Genomic DNA, 16,606 nt, shown 5'->3' on the forward strand with positions numbered 1-16,606 from the left:
GACATAGTTACATCAAATAGTTGAGATTTGGGGAGGAGGAGGAGGAGGAGGAGGAGCTCACAACTCAAGAGAGGGCTTTAGTGGGCATGAAATATTAACATCACATAGTTAGTTTATGAGAATGTGTGTGTATGAATGAAAATGAGTGAGAGAGAGAGAGAGAGAGAGAGAGAGAGAAGACTTTGCATATGAGTCATAGTCATGTGAGAGACAAAGATCAACATCACATTTTTTTTCCTAGAGGGAATGAAGGGGTAGATAGTATGAAGACCTTTCCAAGCATGTGAGGGGTATATATATGAAGTTTCCCCTTCCCTTTGCTCATCCAAAAGTATATAACGTTTCTCTCCTCCTTTTCTTGCATGAAGAGCGCCCCCCTCCTCATCTCTCCTCCCCCTCGCTCTTTCTTTTCCTTTGCTTTACCCAATCAATAATCATCTCACTTCTAAAGGTCAAGCCCCTACATATGCAACTTTATTGCCTCTTTTTTCCTACTTTTAAACAGTCCACTCCCTTGCAATTATTAGCATCATGATTATTGCCCACTTCAAAGTAAGCTTTCACTACATGCATCTCTCTCTCTCTCTCTCTCTCTCTCTACCCATTTTGAATCATAGAAGGTTTTCAATCAATTGAACCATTCCTTCTGTTTGAGCCTTTCCCTTAACTTTCTTGCTTTTTTTGACAAAATCTCTTAACCCAAGTCCATGAATTCCATGACACAAATTGAAGGGATTAGCATGGTAAGGTTTCATCCCATAAGTTGCTTGATCATTTTGTGTGAGGATTTGTAGCTTATTTAGGCTTTTTTTTTTTGGGCTTTGTTTGCTTTTATGCTCTAATTTAGTTAGCCTCTATCAAAAGGCATGGGTAGCATGTTCATTGCTACCTTAATCTAGTAGTATATGATAAAGTTGTTGCATGTAGCTTCTCTGGTTACCCTTGGTTTTTGCATGGTTGATGTAGATCATTCTCTGTGACGGTGTACTTTACCCACTGTTGCTGAAATGCAAAACACGAGAACTCTTTTTATCAATGCATGAGAATCTCTCAAGATCTTGGAAGTAACACACAAAAAGCAATCATTCTAGCATGCTAATGCGTGACAACTACACTTATATCCAAAGCTTTTGGTGTTTGTGTTGGAATGAGAAAGAGAGATAGAGATAGATAGAAAAAGTGTGTACATGTATGTGTGTGTGTGTGTGTGTGAGAGAGAGAGAGAGAGAGAGAGAGAGAGAGAATGTGAGTGTATGTGTGTGCTTGACATTTGAGCTAAACAAAATTTAGTCTTGCACTTTTGTGGTAGCATGCATGGCCTTTTTCTTCTTTCTTTTGGCTTTGTGTGTGTATGGCAATGGTGTTTAACTGAGAAAAGGGTTTAATCATGCTTCCTAAAGGGAACACAAACTCCTGCAAAAGGAGAGATCCCAAGAGCCTTTAAGCTCATGCAAAGAGGGCAAAAACACTCCCCCTTTACACCGCTTGATTGATTGAAGTCCATTCATTCATTCCCTCTCTCCCTCTCTCTCTATCTCTAGCCTAGTACTCTTCCTCTTCTACCTCTACAATTACGCCCTTTGCAACTTGTGGGTAGCAAATTTTTTTACATGGGGTGACTCGCAATATTGTTGGGTTTCACCATGGCCGCCAATTATAATTCAATGCATGCGCTTTTCCACAGTGATTAGTGTGTAATTAGCAGCAAGCTTTGTCAGAGACTCAGAGTTTGTCAGAATTTGGCAGAATTAAGATGGGAAGGCAGCCGTGCTGTGAGAAGGTGGGGCTCAAGAAGGGACCCTGGTCCGTCGAGGAAGACCGCAAGCTCGTCAGTTTCATCACCCGCTTCGGACACTCGTGCTGGCGAGAGGTGCCCAAGCTTGCTGGTAATTAATTAACTATCTTAATTACCCTGCAGTTCACCATAATTAATAATGCATGCATACTCCTTCCATGCCTCACAATTATGCCTCATCTGCCCAATTGCGTTATTTGTAAAGAAGAAATTTTCTTTTAGCCTTTGCCAGGTATTTTTTCCATGCTCACCATTATCTTGCAATTCATGCAATTCCTTAATTACTCCTAGCATATTAAATAATTGCTAGAATCTGCTGGTTTATTGATTATAAGGATGGATTGTTTCATTTCTTCTAATTTTGCTCCTGGGTGGATATTACATAGCTTGCAACCAGCACATATTTTTCCATTCCATCACGGTCGCTGGGGCACTGATTCCCCCTCAGCCACCGGCTGCAGCCTGTCTGCCACCGCTTGGAATTTCCCTCTGCTGATGTGCCATCAATTACAAGCTATCGTAATTCTCGCTGCTGACGTGTCAGAAAGGCAGCAACGCGTGATGGCCCGGGCTTGGCTCCGGCCAGCCCATTCCACAGCACGCTTCCGGCTCCCGCCGATCGCGTGACCTGTGGAATGGGCCTCCCAGAGCCCATTCCCTACTCCTTCTCATATTGTTACCACAACTAATTAAGTCTATTTTTAAGCCAAGATATATTAAGCTAATTGATGATAAAACTAATCATATTCATTTTACTAAAACCAATTCTGGATTAATGTCATATTAATTAACCCTACTAACTTGTCTATCATTTTTTAGCTAGATTTTGAATATTTATTCTGAATGCATAGACAAAATTGAATTTCTCCTTCGATCCTATTGAGCGACTATTTTTCTTTTTAAAAGATCAATATATACATATCAAAATTTTGCTTTGTCAAAAACTATATTAAAAAGAAAAGGAGGAGGGATTGTATTTGTGATATCTTAATGTGATAATATTCTACGTTTAATTTAAATTGTTCGTGTAGAGAGAGCATTTCTGTGATAGATGAATTATGAGGTTTTTTCTCTTTAATTGCCACAGGGTTGCTGAGGTGTGGAAAGAGCTGCAGGCTGAGGTGGACCAATTATCTGAGGCCAGATTTGAAGAGAGGCTTGTTGTCGGACTCGGAGGAGAAGCTCATCATCGACCTCCATGCCGCCATCGGCAACCGGTACTAATTTCTTTCAATTTCAATCACCCACTTCATTCTTGGTTTTACATTTCTAAATTCTACTAATTTTTTCGCAGTTGACACCTGAAAAATTTCTCATCAAAGAGATACTTTTCCACGATTATAACTTTTTCTCTTGCCTTATTTTTCTTCATCTCTCCTTCCAATACAAAACTGTCAAATTTATTTTCTCTTAGAGCCTCTTAGCTTTAATGGTTTTCTCTCCAAGCAGATTTTATTTCATTATCATCTGACATTGTACAGAAGATTGCATGTACTGTGTAGTGAATCATCCTTCATACATTTCTGCAAGTTAACCAAATCGGGTTACCGCACAATGTAGGTGGTCGCGTATAGCCGCACAATTACCTGGGCGGACAGACAATGAGATCAAGAACTACTGGAACACGCGCATCAAAAAGAAATTGAAGCAAATGGGCATCGACCCCATCACCCACAAGCCGTTGAGTGAGCTCACTCCAAGTGAGTCTGCTAACTACCACAAGAAGAAAGCCAACAAGCTCTTACTCCACCATCACTCCAATGGCTCTTGTAATGATTCAAGCTCCACGTTATCTCATCAAAGCCCTGGCCTCCTCAACAGTGACGCTGCCGTTAGCGGCGGAGAGGACTCCAGTACCACGCAATCACCCGCCGTCTCGAAGCATGCGGTTGTCTTGACTAAGAGGGAGAGGCTGGAGCTTGAGAGCAGAGAAGCTCACATGAGAGTGCAAAAGATGAAAGAGGCTTTGCTAGCCTTCAACTCGAGGTTCACGAATCCTCCTCCAACTGTCATGAGCTCACCCACCAGTGTCATAAGTTTAGCTCACAGAGCACACTTTGAAGATTTAGATGAGTCTCTTTTCATTGAGAAGCCAAATTCAGTGAAGGACGATGCCGACGAAATTAATCCACTGAGGTTTTCGCATGCAGCTGGTCCGCACCGAATAGCTCCCCCCTTCTTCCCCTTCCATGTTACGCAAGAGCCCACAAGCCTACTCAGCTACACTAGCACTAACAGCAACTTTGGTGACTATATAGACCAAAAACAGCTTCTTCAAGGAGAATTAAGTAAGCAGATTCATGTTGACATGAATCCTTTAAGTATTAACCATGCTTATGGGTGCCAACAACCTTCTAATGACTGGCTGAAAGCAAGAAGAGAGATGGATCTTGCCATTGCACAAGGGCACATGGGAGCCACAGAATGGAGCAATACTACATTGCATTCTAGCAGTGATTTGCAAGCTGCGATACTGACACACGAGGCTTTGGATTGCTCATGGATAAAGGTTGCCTTGGGACTTCAAGAAAGTAAATCTCCCCAAGAAAGTCTAAGCCCTTCCACCACTACCACACACATGCCTTGCCAAGAAAACTCCATCACCTCATCGTCACTTGCATTGCCGCCTTCTTCAAGCTACCTAGATGCTCCTCCATGGAACTCCATGATGCAACATTATTTGGAGGATGGCCCTCTGCCCTCTGCCTTCCTAGATAGCCAATCAACAACTGCCACAACACCCACAATTGCATCATCAACATCGACCATCACCAATTTTGCACCGAGCGAGCTACAACGTTTAGCCCTGTTGCTTGATGAGATTTAGAAATAATGTCATGACAAGTGACATCAGAGTGTCTGCTCCTTAGAAACCCAATTCTGTTGAAATCTCTCTCAAATTGTTCATAGTTCCTTACACCTGTGTAAGTAAGTAATGCTTTAAATATATGTATACATGATGTAATCAATTCACCCTCAATCACATGATTCATGTTCTCAGCTCCCTAACATTTTGTGCATGGTCCATTCATTTGCTAATGTACAATTCACATGTTCATTTTTAATCCAAGACTCTCAATTTTGTGATGCTTTCTGTGTTCATTGGGCACAAACATTAAGTATCATGCTCTCTCTTGATCTTATCACTTTAGTTTGTTAATGAGCCCAAACATAAGTGCCATGCTGTCCCTTGATCTTAATGTCACTTTAATTTGATATTATGGTTAATTGGGATCAAACATAAGTATCATCTCGTCACTTTAGTTTGCTATTAGGTGAGTGTCATGCTGTGTCTTGATCTTATCACTTCAGTTTGTTGTACTCCTAATGCTCCTTGTACTACCTTGTACCACCTGGCGCAAGGTAGTGCACCTTGCGGTAGTGCAAGGAGCATTAGAGAAGCCGCTGGCAGGGAATTGAGGAGGGAGTGGAGGTCAAGGCAGGGCTAATCATGGGGAGGAGGGGGAAACTAACTAACTCTCTCTCTCTCTCTCTCTCTCTCTCTCTCTCTCTCTCTCTCTCTCCCCGCCTGCTATTCTATTGCCAGCCCCCGCCATCGTCTACACATTACCCCATTGCCGCTGTCACCTGCTTGAATTGGTCATCGACCTGAACTGACCCCAGGGAGCTGTCCTTGCAGCCACCCCCCCTTGAATCTGTTGGCGTTGTTGCACATTCCTGGAGCTGCGGAGCCCACCAACTGCTACAAATAAGCCCTGCCGCCATAAACCGTCAAGATGAAAGCGTAGGTGGCTTCATGTAGAGAGATGCCCTCGCTTTGCATCCGCTGAAAATAGCCTAGAGCTTCCTTGCCCTACCCTGTCTAGCATATCCCACAAAGAGTGCATTCTAAGAGTCGACATTCAGGACACGCAGCTCCTTAGGCACATTTCTTGCTTTCTGAGGTGTACCACACTTAGCATACATGTCGACCAAGGCAGTGCCAAGCACTACGTATTTTTCCAACAGCCATTGACTATTAATATCATTGTGCATTCTTTTGCCAATATCAGCATCTTGCGTGGTGCCACACACCTTCAAGATGCAAGCATAGGTGATTGCAACTGGAGAGATGCCCTGTGTGTGCATCTTCTGAAAACAGCCAAAGCTTCCTGGCCCTGCCCCTATTGGGCATGGCTGGAAATTAGTGCACTCCAAGAGACGACATCTTGGACATGCACCTCCTCAAGCACTTTTTGTGCTTTCTAAAGTACACCACATTTAGCATACATGTCGACCAACGCAGTGCCAAGCACCATGTTTTCTTTCAGCAGCCCCTGACTAACAATATCATTGTGAAGGCTTTTGCCCGTATCAGCATCTTGAGTGGTGCCACACGCCTTCAAGACGCTAGCGTAAGTGATTACATCTCGAGAGATGCCCTAGCGTTGCATCTGCTGAAAACAGCCCAGAGCTTCCTGGCCTTGCCTCTGTTTGGCATGTCCTGCAATCAATGAAGTCAAAGAGACAACATCCCGGACAGGTAGTTTCTCAAGCACTTTTTGTGCTTTCTGAAGTACTACACATTTGGCATACATGTCGACCAACGCATTGCCAAGCACGACGCTCCTGACTAACAATATCAATATTGTGAATTCTTTTGCCCATATCAATGTCTTGTGTAGTGCCACATCCCTTTAAAATGCAAGCGTTGGAAATTTCATATGGAGAGATGCCCTCACTTTGTATCCTCTAAAAACAGCCCAGAACTTCCTTGTCGCGCCCCTATTGCGCATATCCAACAATCAAAACACTCCAAGATAGGGCATACTGGACAGGCAGCTCGTCAAGCACTTTCTTTCTGATGTACACGACATTTGGCATACATGTTGATCAAGACATTGTCAAGCATGATGTTTTCTTTCAACAACCCTTGACTAACAATACGATCCTGGATTCTTTTGCCCAAATCATTGTCTTGCGTAGTGCCACATGCCTTCATGACAAAACCGTAGGTGGTTTCATCTATGTTTTCTTTAAGTAGTTCTAGATTAACAATATCATTGTAAATGTTTTTGCCTGTATTAGCATCTTCAGTGGTGCCACATGCCTTCAAGATGTAAGCGTACGTGATTGCATGTGGAGAGATTCCCTTGCTTTGCGTCCACTGGAAACAACCAAGAGATTCTTAGCCTTGCCCTTGCTCGGCATATCCTACAATCAATGAAGTCCAAGCAACAACATCCCAGACAGGTAGCTCCTCAAGCACTTTCTCTGATACACCACATTTGCCATACATGTCGACCAAGGGATTGCCAAGCACAACATTTTCTTTCAGGAGCCCCTGACTAACAATATCATTGTGGCTGTGCATCGGGCGCACTGATCAACTGGAGAAAGACAGTGGCTTTCTCGGTTGGTAGTGCTCCTGTGCCAGATTGGATGCCAGGAGAGGGTTTCAGGTGGATTCCTCCAGGGACTGCAGTTCGGTACTTGGGTTGTCAGGTTGGTTTGGATTTGTCCCCCGAGCAGCAGATTGCTCCTCTTCTCCTGTCCATCAGGAGAAAGCTGTTACATTGGAGCTCAGCCCGACTTTGGCTGGCTGGTAGAGTAGTAGTTGCCAACCAGGTGTTGTTGGCGACTATGTGGTACATCACTTCTTGCTGGATCTTCTCGAGTTCTTGCATCAGCCAGGTACAGAGGCTGATCAGGAACTTCCTTTGGTCAGGTCGCGACACTCAAATTGCCCGAGCCAAGGTGGCTTGGTCGGTCATCACACTTCCTTGTTCTCAGGGAGGGCTTGGGATCATTGATCCGGCACAGCAGAGCAGCGCCCTTCTTAAGAAGTTCGTCGTCAGAGGACTTCTTCCAGGCGAGGAGCCCTGGAAGGAGTTCTTGTTGCAGAGGCTTCGTGCCAGGGTGCCTCAGTCAGGAGGCCCTTGGCAACCTTCGACCAGATGGATCTTTACAGAGTTGCGTCGAGTTGGTTTGAGCAGGAGACTGGAGGACCGATTCGCTGTGAGTCTGCTTCGTTCTTGGGAGCTATTACGGCGTGGCCTAGAGCAGAGACAGCCGACGTGCACGGAGGAGCGCCTACGGCAGCCCCTCGTCTGGAACCCCATGGTTAGCACTCAGCGAGGCCACTTGGTTGGGAGTAGGCCTCATGTTTCTTGGGGTCCCATGGCAGCAGGTCCAGCGCGCTCTCTAGGTGACTGGCTAGAGTTCACAGGTTTGTCAGAGGAGGTGCAGGTTGTCCAGCTACAGGGCATGAGAGGGGTTCAGAGCATGTGTCAGGACATCTTAGAGTCAGTTCCAGCTGACTGGCTCACGCCTCTCGAGCCAGTGGCACCCCGGTGGATGGGAGCCTTCACACGACTGGAGGTTCTCATTTCAGTCAGGGCTTGCTCAGAGACTGTCCCAGCCCTGTTCTTCGAGCTTCAGGGTGGGGGACGACTACAGAGAGTTGCAATAGAGGCCCCGCAGGTAGCAGAGTGTTGTTTCCAGAGGATCCGAGTTGTGGGCATCTGTGGGAGGACTTGCGTCATAGACCCTGACCCAGCAGCTCTTGAGACAGGACACTGGAGGCTATGGGCTTGGGAGTGCTGTCCACTGGCACGTGTACAGTGGGATCCTGGTGAGTGGCTATGGAGGGACCCATTCTCTTCTGCAGACCGCCCAGGAGTCCCTTTCTTTCAGTACACTGTTCGGCTTGGACGTCATATACTTGCAGCACAGAGTGAGGCCCGCCCCGCTGCAGCACGGCATTGGCAGGAGGAGGGTCTCACAGTTGAGTTCTTGGCAACTTTTTGGCAGAGGCTGTGGGACTCCAGACAGCCGAGGCGCGTCACCTTGTTCCAGTGGTTGGTTGCACACAGAGCCACAGCAGTAGGGAGCTGGCTTGTACATAGTGGTCTCTCGGCCGCATGTACAGCCTGTGACCAGTTGGTGGAGAGTCAGCGTCACTGTCTTTGGGACTGTCCCTCGGCCCAGCAGGTGTGGCTACAAGTTCTTCGGCTGATGCCTGCCCTCTCCACGGCTCGACAGTACACTTGGGGGGCAGCGGCTTGGTCCACCCTCACGGGCCCGGCACTTCAGTTTGAGCTATCTTCCACCAGCAGGATGATAGTGATACAGGGGGGTCGACCTACAGTCCAGCCTGCTACAGACCTTACTCCACAGGAGTGGAGCAGTGAGAGAGCGGAGTGTTGGGAGCTCATCAGCGGCCTAGCTCTCTGGTTCATCTGGCGGGCCCGTTGTTTCCGCATCTTTGAGGCTCGCCTTGTACCACCAGGAGAGACTGTTCGTGACTTTTGGCTAGAGCTGATCCATACTCTCAGAGGACAGCTTGAGGGACTACAAGGCAGCTCCGACCGCATGCGGGAGCGCCGCGAGGCTTTCCTTCGACTCTGGCGCCCTGGGCCGTTCTACTCCATGGTCCAGGGGGTGCTCAGATGGCACTACTGTCCACCTGTGTGGCTTTTCCCTCCTCCCATCTCTTGATTTAGCCCCATTGTACATATGCTGTTTTTTCATTGGGAGAGTCTCCCCACCATGCTTGTTGTAGCCCTCTCTTGCAGAGGTGGATGTAGCCCTATGGGCAGTTTTCATTAACTAATAGAAGGATCTTTTTCTTTAAAAAAAAACACAATATCATTGTGGATTCTTTTGCCCATTAGTGTCTTGCGTAGTGCCACATGCTTTCAAAATGCAAGCATAGGTAATTTCATCTGGAGGGATGCCCTCACTTCGCATCCTTTGAAAGCAGCCTAGGGCGAGAAAGAGCTTCCTGGCCCTGTTGGGCATATCCCGCAATAAGAACACTCTAAGAGAGGGCATCTTGAGCAGGCAGCACTTCAAAGACTTTTTATGCCTTGTGAAGTAGACGTATCGACCAAGGCATTGCCAAGCACGATTGTTTCTATCAACAGCCCTTGACTAACAATATGACGGTGAATTATTTTGCCCATATCACTGTCTTGCGTGGTGTCGCATGCCTTTCATCTATGTTTTGTTTCAGTGGCCCTTGACTAACAATATCATCGTGAAGTATTTTTCTCGTATTGGCATCTTGAACGGTGCACACGCCTTCAAGATGCAAGCGCAAGTGATTGCTGCTGAAAACAGCCCAGAGCTTCCTGGCCTTGCCCGCGTTCGGCATATCCTCAAATTAATGAAGTCCAAGAGGCAAAATTCAAGACAGGTAGCTTCTCGAGCACTTTCTAAGCTTTCTGAAGTACGTCACATTTGGCATACATGTCGACCAAGGCATTGCCAAGCATGACGTTTTCTTTTAGCAGCCCCTGACTAACAATATCATCATGAACTCTTTTCCCGATATAAATGTCTTGCGTAGTGCCACATGCCTCAAAACTGCAAGCATAAGTAATTGCATCTGGAGAAACAACCAGAGCTTCCTGGCTATGCCCTTGTTGGGCATGTCCCGCAATAAGAACACTACAAGAAAGGGCATCGAGAACAGGAAGCTCTTCAAGCTCTTTTTGTGCTTTCTGAAGTAGACGACATTTGGCATATATGTCGACCAAGGCATTGCCAAGCACGATGTTTTCTTTCAACAGCCCCTAACAAACAATATGATCCTAAATTCTTTTGCTCGTATCAGTGTCTTTTGTAGTGCCACATGCCTTCAAGACGAAAGCGTAGGTAATTTCATCTATGTTTTCTTTCAGTACGCTGTAACTAACAATATGATTGTGATTTTTTTTTCCCAAGAAAAAGATCCTTCTGTTAGTTAATAAAACTGCCCATTGGCTACAAACTGTCCCAATAAGATGGGGGGCTACATCAGCATGAGCGGGACTCTCCCAATGAAAGATTGAGATATGTACAATGAAGGCTAAATCAAGATATGAGAGGAGGAAAGAACCACATAGGTGGCCAGTAGTGCCATTTAGGAGCCCCATGGACCACGGTGTAGAAAGGCCCTGGACACCAAAGTTGTCGTGGTGCTCCTGCATGTGGTCGGAGCTGCCATGTATCCTCTCCAACTTACCTCGAAGGAGGGTGGGGATCACCTCCATCCATACATCTCGTACGGTCTCCACGGGGGGATGGGACGGGCCTCGAAGATGTGGAAGCAACGGGCTCTCCATATAAACTTGACAGTCAGGCTGCAAATAAGCTCCCAGCAAAGCTCTCTACCATTGCTCCACTCCTGGGGCATAAGCTTTGTGACAGGCTGGAGTGTGGGCAGCCCTCGTGTATCACAATCATTGAGCTAGCTGAGGAGAACTCAAACAGAAGTGCCAGGTCCGTGAGGGTGGACCAAGCAGCAGCACCCCAAGTGTACTGACTCGCTGACGACAAGGCTTGCATCAGCGGTAGAATTTGAAGCCAAATCTGTTGCGCCATGGGGCAGTCCCATAGACAATGCCTCTATGACTCAAGTGGGTGGTCACACGCGGCACAGCCGCCGGAAGGCCTCTGTAGATCAACCAACTCCTCACTGCGGTAGCTCGATGACCGACAAGCCACTCGAACATGTGATTTTCTTCGGCTATTTTCTGTCCCACAAGCACTCCCAACAGTCTGTCAGGAACTCAGCTGTGAGACCCTCCTCCTGCCAGTGACATGCAGCAACAGGGTGGACCTCTCTTCGAGCAGTCAGAATGTGGCGTCCTAGTTATACTTTGTACTGAAAAAAAGGGATCCCTTGGTGATTTGCTGAAGAGAAAGAGTCCCTCCAAGACCACTCCCGGGGTTCCACTGCACTCGTGACAGAGGGCGACTCTCCCAAGCCCAGATCCTCCAATGTACAGTCTCAAGATCTGTCAGGTCATGATCAAGCACACATATCCTCCCTCTGATCCCCAAAACTCGAATCTGCTGAAAGAAACACTCTGCTACCTCAGGTGCCAGCAACCCTCTCACTGAACTTCAAAGAACATGCAAGGGCCTGAGTCAGAGTAGGCTCAAACTACGACGAGCACCTCAAGGTGAGTGAAGGCCCCCATCTAGCTAGGAGCCGCTGGCTCGAGAGGCGTGTGCCACTGCTAGAATAGCCTCGACGATGTCGTGACACATACTCTGTACCCCCCTCATGCCACATAGCTAGATGCTCTGACTCTCCTTAGAAAGTGTTCTAAAGTGAAACCAATCTCCCAGGGTGCAAGCAGGACTCACTGCCATGGGACCCCATGAGACATGGGCTCTATTGCCAACCATGTGACCTCACTGTGTAGTGACCAAAGGGTTCCATGTAAAAGGCTGTCTCAAGCGCTCCTCAATGCATATCGGCTGGTGCTGCTCAAGTCCCCCCTGAGCTGCTCCCAAGTCCAAAGTAAGCTCAACGTGAAACGGTCTTCCCATCTCCTTCTAAGGCCTACTCTACACATTTCTATGAAAATCCAATGAGTGGAGGGGCTCCAATGCGGAACTCTGCCTGTGATCTTATGTATAAAGAGCTCTTTCCAGGGCTCCTCTCTTGGAAGAAGACCCTTGACAATGAGCTTCCCAAGGAGGGCTCTACTCTTCCGTGCTGGATCGATGATACCCAACACCCCCCCCCCCCCACCCCCCCCAAAGAGCAAGGTAAGGTGATGACCTTCCAGGAGACTTTGGCCTTAGCCAACTGCGTGTCTCTCCCTTTCCACAAAGAGTTCTTGATCAGCATCTATAGATGGTTGATAGAAGAACTAGAAGATCCAGTAAGATGTGATGTACCACATGGTGGACAGAAGCACCTGGTTGGCCACAACAGCCCTGCCAGCAAGAGAGAGCCCCATCGAGCTCCAATGTAAAAGCTTCCTCCTAATGGCTAGGAGGAGAGAGGAAGCCTTCTACTTTGGTGACAAGTCCAAGCCAAGATGGCAGCCCAAGTAGCAAACGGGCGTCCTTGGAGGGATCCAAATGAAATCCCTCTCCAGGCATCGAGTCAGGTGTGGGAGCATCACCAACCCAAAAAGTAACTGTCTTTCGCCAGTTGATCAATGCTCCCGATGCACAACAAAACAACTCCAGAGCCTCATACCTGTGCAAATTGGCCTCACAACCCTCCAAAAACATACCTGAGTCATCATCAAACTCAGCGTTAAAAGCTCGTCTCCCGAGGCCAAAAATCCGCTCATCACCTCTACGTAGAAAAGAAAGAGGAAGGACGCAAGAGGGAAGCTCTACCGTATTGAGCATCTAAGCATGAAGCGTTCCCCTTGACCTCCTGTTAGAAACACTTGACTATGAGTACACCTGTAGACAATAGACACCCCTCTAATTCATGCATCTGAAAAGCCCATTCTGCACAAAGTGCCCTCTAAGAAGTCCGAGTCAACTTTGTCATAGGCCTTCTCAAAGTCAAGAAGGAGCACCACAAGATCCTCTCCTCGCAGGTCGGTGAGGATAGTCCCCTCCCAAAAGGTGAAGATGTTGTCAAGGATACTACGCTCCTTGACAAACCATCCGAGTCTCATGTATGATGCTCTCAAGTAGTGAATGACTTCTCAAACTGAGAGCCTTTGCAAGAATTTTGTAGGGTGAGTTGAGAATGGTGATGGGTCGCCATTGTCGAATCTCATCATGGGATCACCCCTCCTTGAGGACGAGGTAGATCAAACCTTCGATCATGCGATGAGGCATCTCCCCTGTGTGCAAAATTTGCTGGTATGCACTACATAGGTCCTGTCCAGGCACCTCTCAATACTCCAAGAAAAAAGCTGGGAGTCAAACCATTCTCTCCTGAGCAACTAATCCGAGCGAGTGCTCTGAGAGCTTCCTAAAGCTCCTCTGGCAGGAGAGGCAAGGATCTGTTCATCTCCTCAGTGACAAGGCAAGGCATCTGTGCCCACACCTGCTCTTTGCATGCATCCCTACACTCTGCCTACGGCTCAACGAAGAGCAGCTCTTGGTAGAAGTCAGTAGCTATTGAAGGTATGTCCTGAGGTTCGGTGGCAACTGTCTGATTGTGTCTCCTCAACTGACGAACACTGGTCTGTGCATAGCAAGGACCCGCCATCTCAAAGAACTCTACAGTAACTCTCTTGCCCTCCTTGGTCCACTGAGATGTCTGACGATGGTAGGCAAACGCATGCGCCGCTCCTCAATGGTGATTAGCTCTTGTCGAGCCTGCTACATCTGGTCCTCCATCCAGGGACTACATGGGTGCCTCTCCTACATCCTCTGGCAATGCCCCGACATAGTTGCTTCTCCTCCTCTCAGGCCCCGCATCTGGTCATGTTGTCGACTCCTAGGAAAGAAACGACTAAGCTCCCTGATGTCATGGGCCACTCTAATTGCAACATCCCCCTATGTATCCAAACTCTCGGTCCATAGTGCAACCACCTGCTGTTTGAGCTCTGTATCTAGCAAAATCCTATCATGGATGAGTAACGTAACACTGACACTCTTCTGCCTATCAGCTAGAGTAAGGATCACTGGCGCGTGATCAGAGAAGATAGTCCCTGCCAAAATGCAAGCTGAACCACCCAAGTCACAAAAGTGCTCACTAGCATAGAAGTGATGTATCCTAGATAGATTCACTCCGCCTACTTTGTGGGTGGATCTGGAAAAAGAGAGGCTCTTTGAGGGCCCTGCAAAGCCAGCATGCTGCCAAACATTCAAAATTTGCAAGGTCATACATAGCCGTTCCCAAGCAGCCAACTCAGCCCCATATATAGTAGCATGATTGCCCCCAATCCCGTATGAGGGGTCCTCAAGCATGTTGAAAGCCCCCCCAATGCACCACTGCTCTGCATAAGGTAGGGACTCCACCAAATGTGACCAAAACGCAGCTGTGTATCTACATAGTGACCCATGGGCCTTGCCTGGCACATTGATGCCTCTGTCCACAATGGTCTGCTGCCACGAATCTGCAGGAATCATACATATACCTCGCTGAATACCATCGGCAGCAGCTGACCAAAAGTTCTCATAGCGACCACAAAAAATCTGTCCAGAGCGCCTTATACGGCTCTCACACAAGTGATGCTCCTAAAGCATAAGCATATCAATTGCTCCACCCACAAGGCATCTTCCACGTGTACATTGCCAGGTGGACATGCTTCATCAACTTCCAGAGCCAAGTTTCTCTCTCTTCCTAGATAGGAGTGTCAAGAATCCTAGCAGGATTAGTATCGGAAATTTTGTGAGCATGTTTATCTACATGTCTGGACAAGTCTGTTAGATTAGGTTTTTCAGTTTTGGAACCCTCTTGCATAAATGATTTGTACACGTGTTTTGACAGTTTTTATTATACTATGGTGGGCATCTAACATGACGTGCTAGGTTAGAGGAATCCAATGAGCCATTCCCCATGTCAATCACATTCCTGGGTGAGCATATGTGCGAGGGTTTCACCCAAAAACTGGCCCCCTGTCCAAACTTATTAATAAATCATTTTTATGGTTTATTGTGTTGGGTCTGGTGGACAGTTTTCCGTACCTAAGCCTAAAGGAGTTTATAACTCAGATTGTAGCCCTATAAAGGGAGCACTCAACCTAGCACTTCATCTCATATTGCAAGAGTAAGCAAAAAGAGCAAGGCAACCTAGCATTTTGCAGATTTCAGCGCTAGCATTTTCAGCTCTCTAGCGCGAGCTTTTTGGCCAGCAGGAACCAACGTTTTGCAGATTCTACCATAGCGCTAGCCACCCCCTTGCGGATCAGCCAAAGTTTTCTGTTTTCAGCCCATCCCCTCACGGAAGATGTGCTAGATCCGCAAGCGCTAGTCTCACATATACGGTCCGGTACTTTGGCAACTCATTGAGCCTCCCCTCAACCATTCCCTCACCGGCGCTTTAGATCTGCGTTTTTGCAGCCGGTTTTCAGCCCTTCATTCCTCTCACATCGGGAGAGAAATTCAGCCCGAGATCTTCCCCTTGGTGGCCATCCGCAATCCACATTGAGAAGGATCCAAAGGTGCATCAATTTAGCCCCGGGTAGGTGTTTGGTCTTGAGGAGTTACCGCAGTGACCGTCATCATTCGAGTCATAGAGTCTGCACTTGAAGTATTGCATGTGTATACATTCCATTTACGCAATCTAAAGAAAATAACACATGGGCAATGGGGTCCTTGAGAGGGTTGTTGGGACCTCATCGGGTGTCATTATCCTCTTCTCTCTTTCCCTTTACACATCTCTAGCGCACTCTCTCATTCCGTCCCTTCAGGGAAAGGTAAAAGGAACCATCATTCAAGCTAAAAGGAATCACTAACTCAAGTTAAAAAACAAAAGGATTTGTGGAAGTGTAAAATCTAGATCTTCACCATTTCAATTCCGTTGCACCTGACATTGGTTTCGGAGCTTTGAAGACTTTGCACTAATCCGCTAATCCCCTCAAAAAAAAAAAAATTCTTCTTTTGTGTCTTTGGTTGTGTTGGCGGCCCTTCCGTGTATACTCCTCCCTCTCTTAGAATTACAAGCCTATCATTGCAGCATGTAGCACAGTGCGCCTTGAGATCGGAGAATAGCAGCCAATTGTATATGGGTGTTGCATGTGGGTTGCGCCGACAGGAGGTAGATAGTCTCTAAAAGATTAGTCAGTGACTATTGTAACAGACTTGGACACTCCAAGTCAAGAATCGGTTGCGACAACACCAAATAACCACTTCAAAACAGTTCACAGTTCACAATAGATTTTCACTGGCCTGGCGGAGTTCCGTGCCTAGAGATATTGGCCCCAAAGACTGGCGCCCCTTTTGGTATTTCTTTTTGTATTAATTTGAGTTCAAAGTACAAGAGTGGTTGGGTCTCACTCTCAGACTCTGGGTCCAGATGCTCTGTAGAGTGGGAGCCCAATCCACTTATTTATTTACTGGGGATGCCAAAAGCAAAGCCCCAAAAGCTTAAAATCAAAAGCCTAAAATAAAGCAAAGGCTCTTTCTCTCACAAGCTCTCTTGAGCTTATCAAATAAAAGAAAAAGTTT

The 16,606-nt window shown here is 47.0% G+C and overlaps 1 protein-coding gene and 1 pseudogene across 2 annotated transcripts; one reads left to right on the forward strand and one right to left on the reverse strand.

Annotated features, from left to right (window-relative positions):
• Positions 1-342: 342 nt before the first annotated feature.
• LOC147427536 (uncharacterized) lies at positions 343-4,860 on the forward strand. Of its 2 annotated transcripts, XM_086497128.1 has the most exons (4): positions 343-743; positions 1,747-1,886; positions 2,883-3,012; positions 3,356-4,860. In XM_086497128.1, exons 2-4 carry the CDS (start codon positions 1,754-1,756, stop codon positions 4,620-4,622), a joined length of 1,530 nt encoding a protein of 509 aa, XP_086353254.1. In that variant the 5' UTR covers positions 343-743; positions 1,747-1,753; the 3' UTR covers positions 4,623-4,860. The 2 variants fall into 2 exon arrangements, with proteins under 2 accessions (XP_086353254.1, XP_086353255.1); XM_086497129.1 differs by lacking the exon at positions 343-743 and having other exon boundaries at positions 835-1,886.
• A 784-nt stretch (positions 4,861-5,644) lies between these two features.
• LOC147427537 (pentatricopeptide repeat-containing protein At2g13600-like) lies at positions 5,645-9,893 on the reverse strand (annotated as a pseudogene).
• Between the last annotated feature and the right edge of the window lie 6,713 nt (positions 9,894-16,606).

The sequence above is a fragment of the Adiantum capillus-veneris genome, chromosome 23 (assembly GCF_014529385.1).
Source record: "Adiantum capillus-veneris isolate H3 chromosome 23, ASM1452938v2, whole genome shotgun sequence".
NCBI classification, from domain to species: domain Eukaryota; kingdom Viridiplantae; phylum Streptophyta; class Polypodiopsida; order Polypodiales; family Pteridaceae; genus Adiantum; species Adiantum capillus-veneris.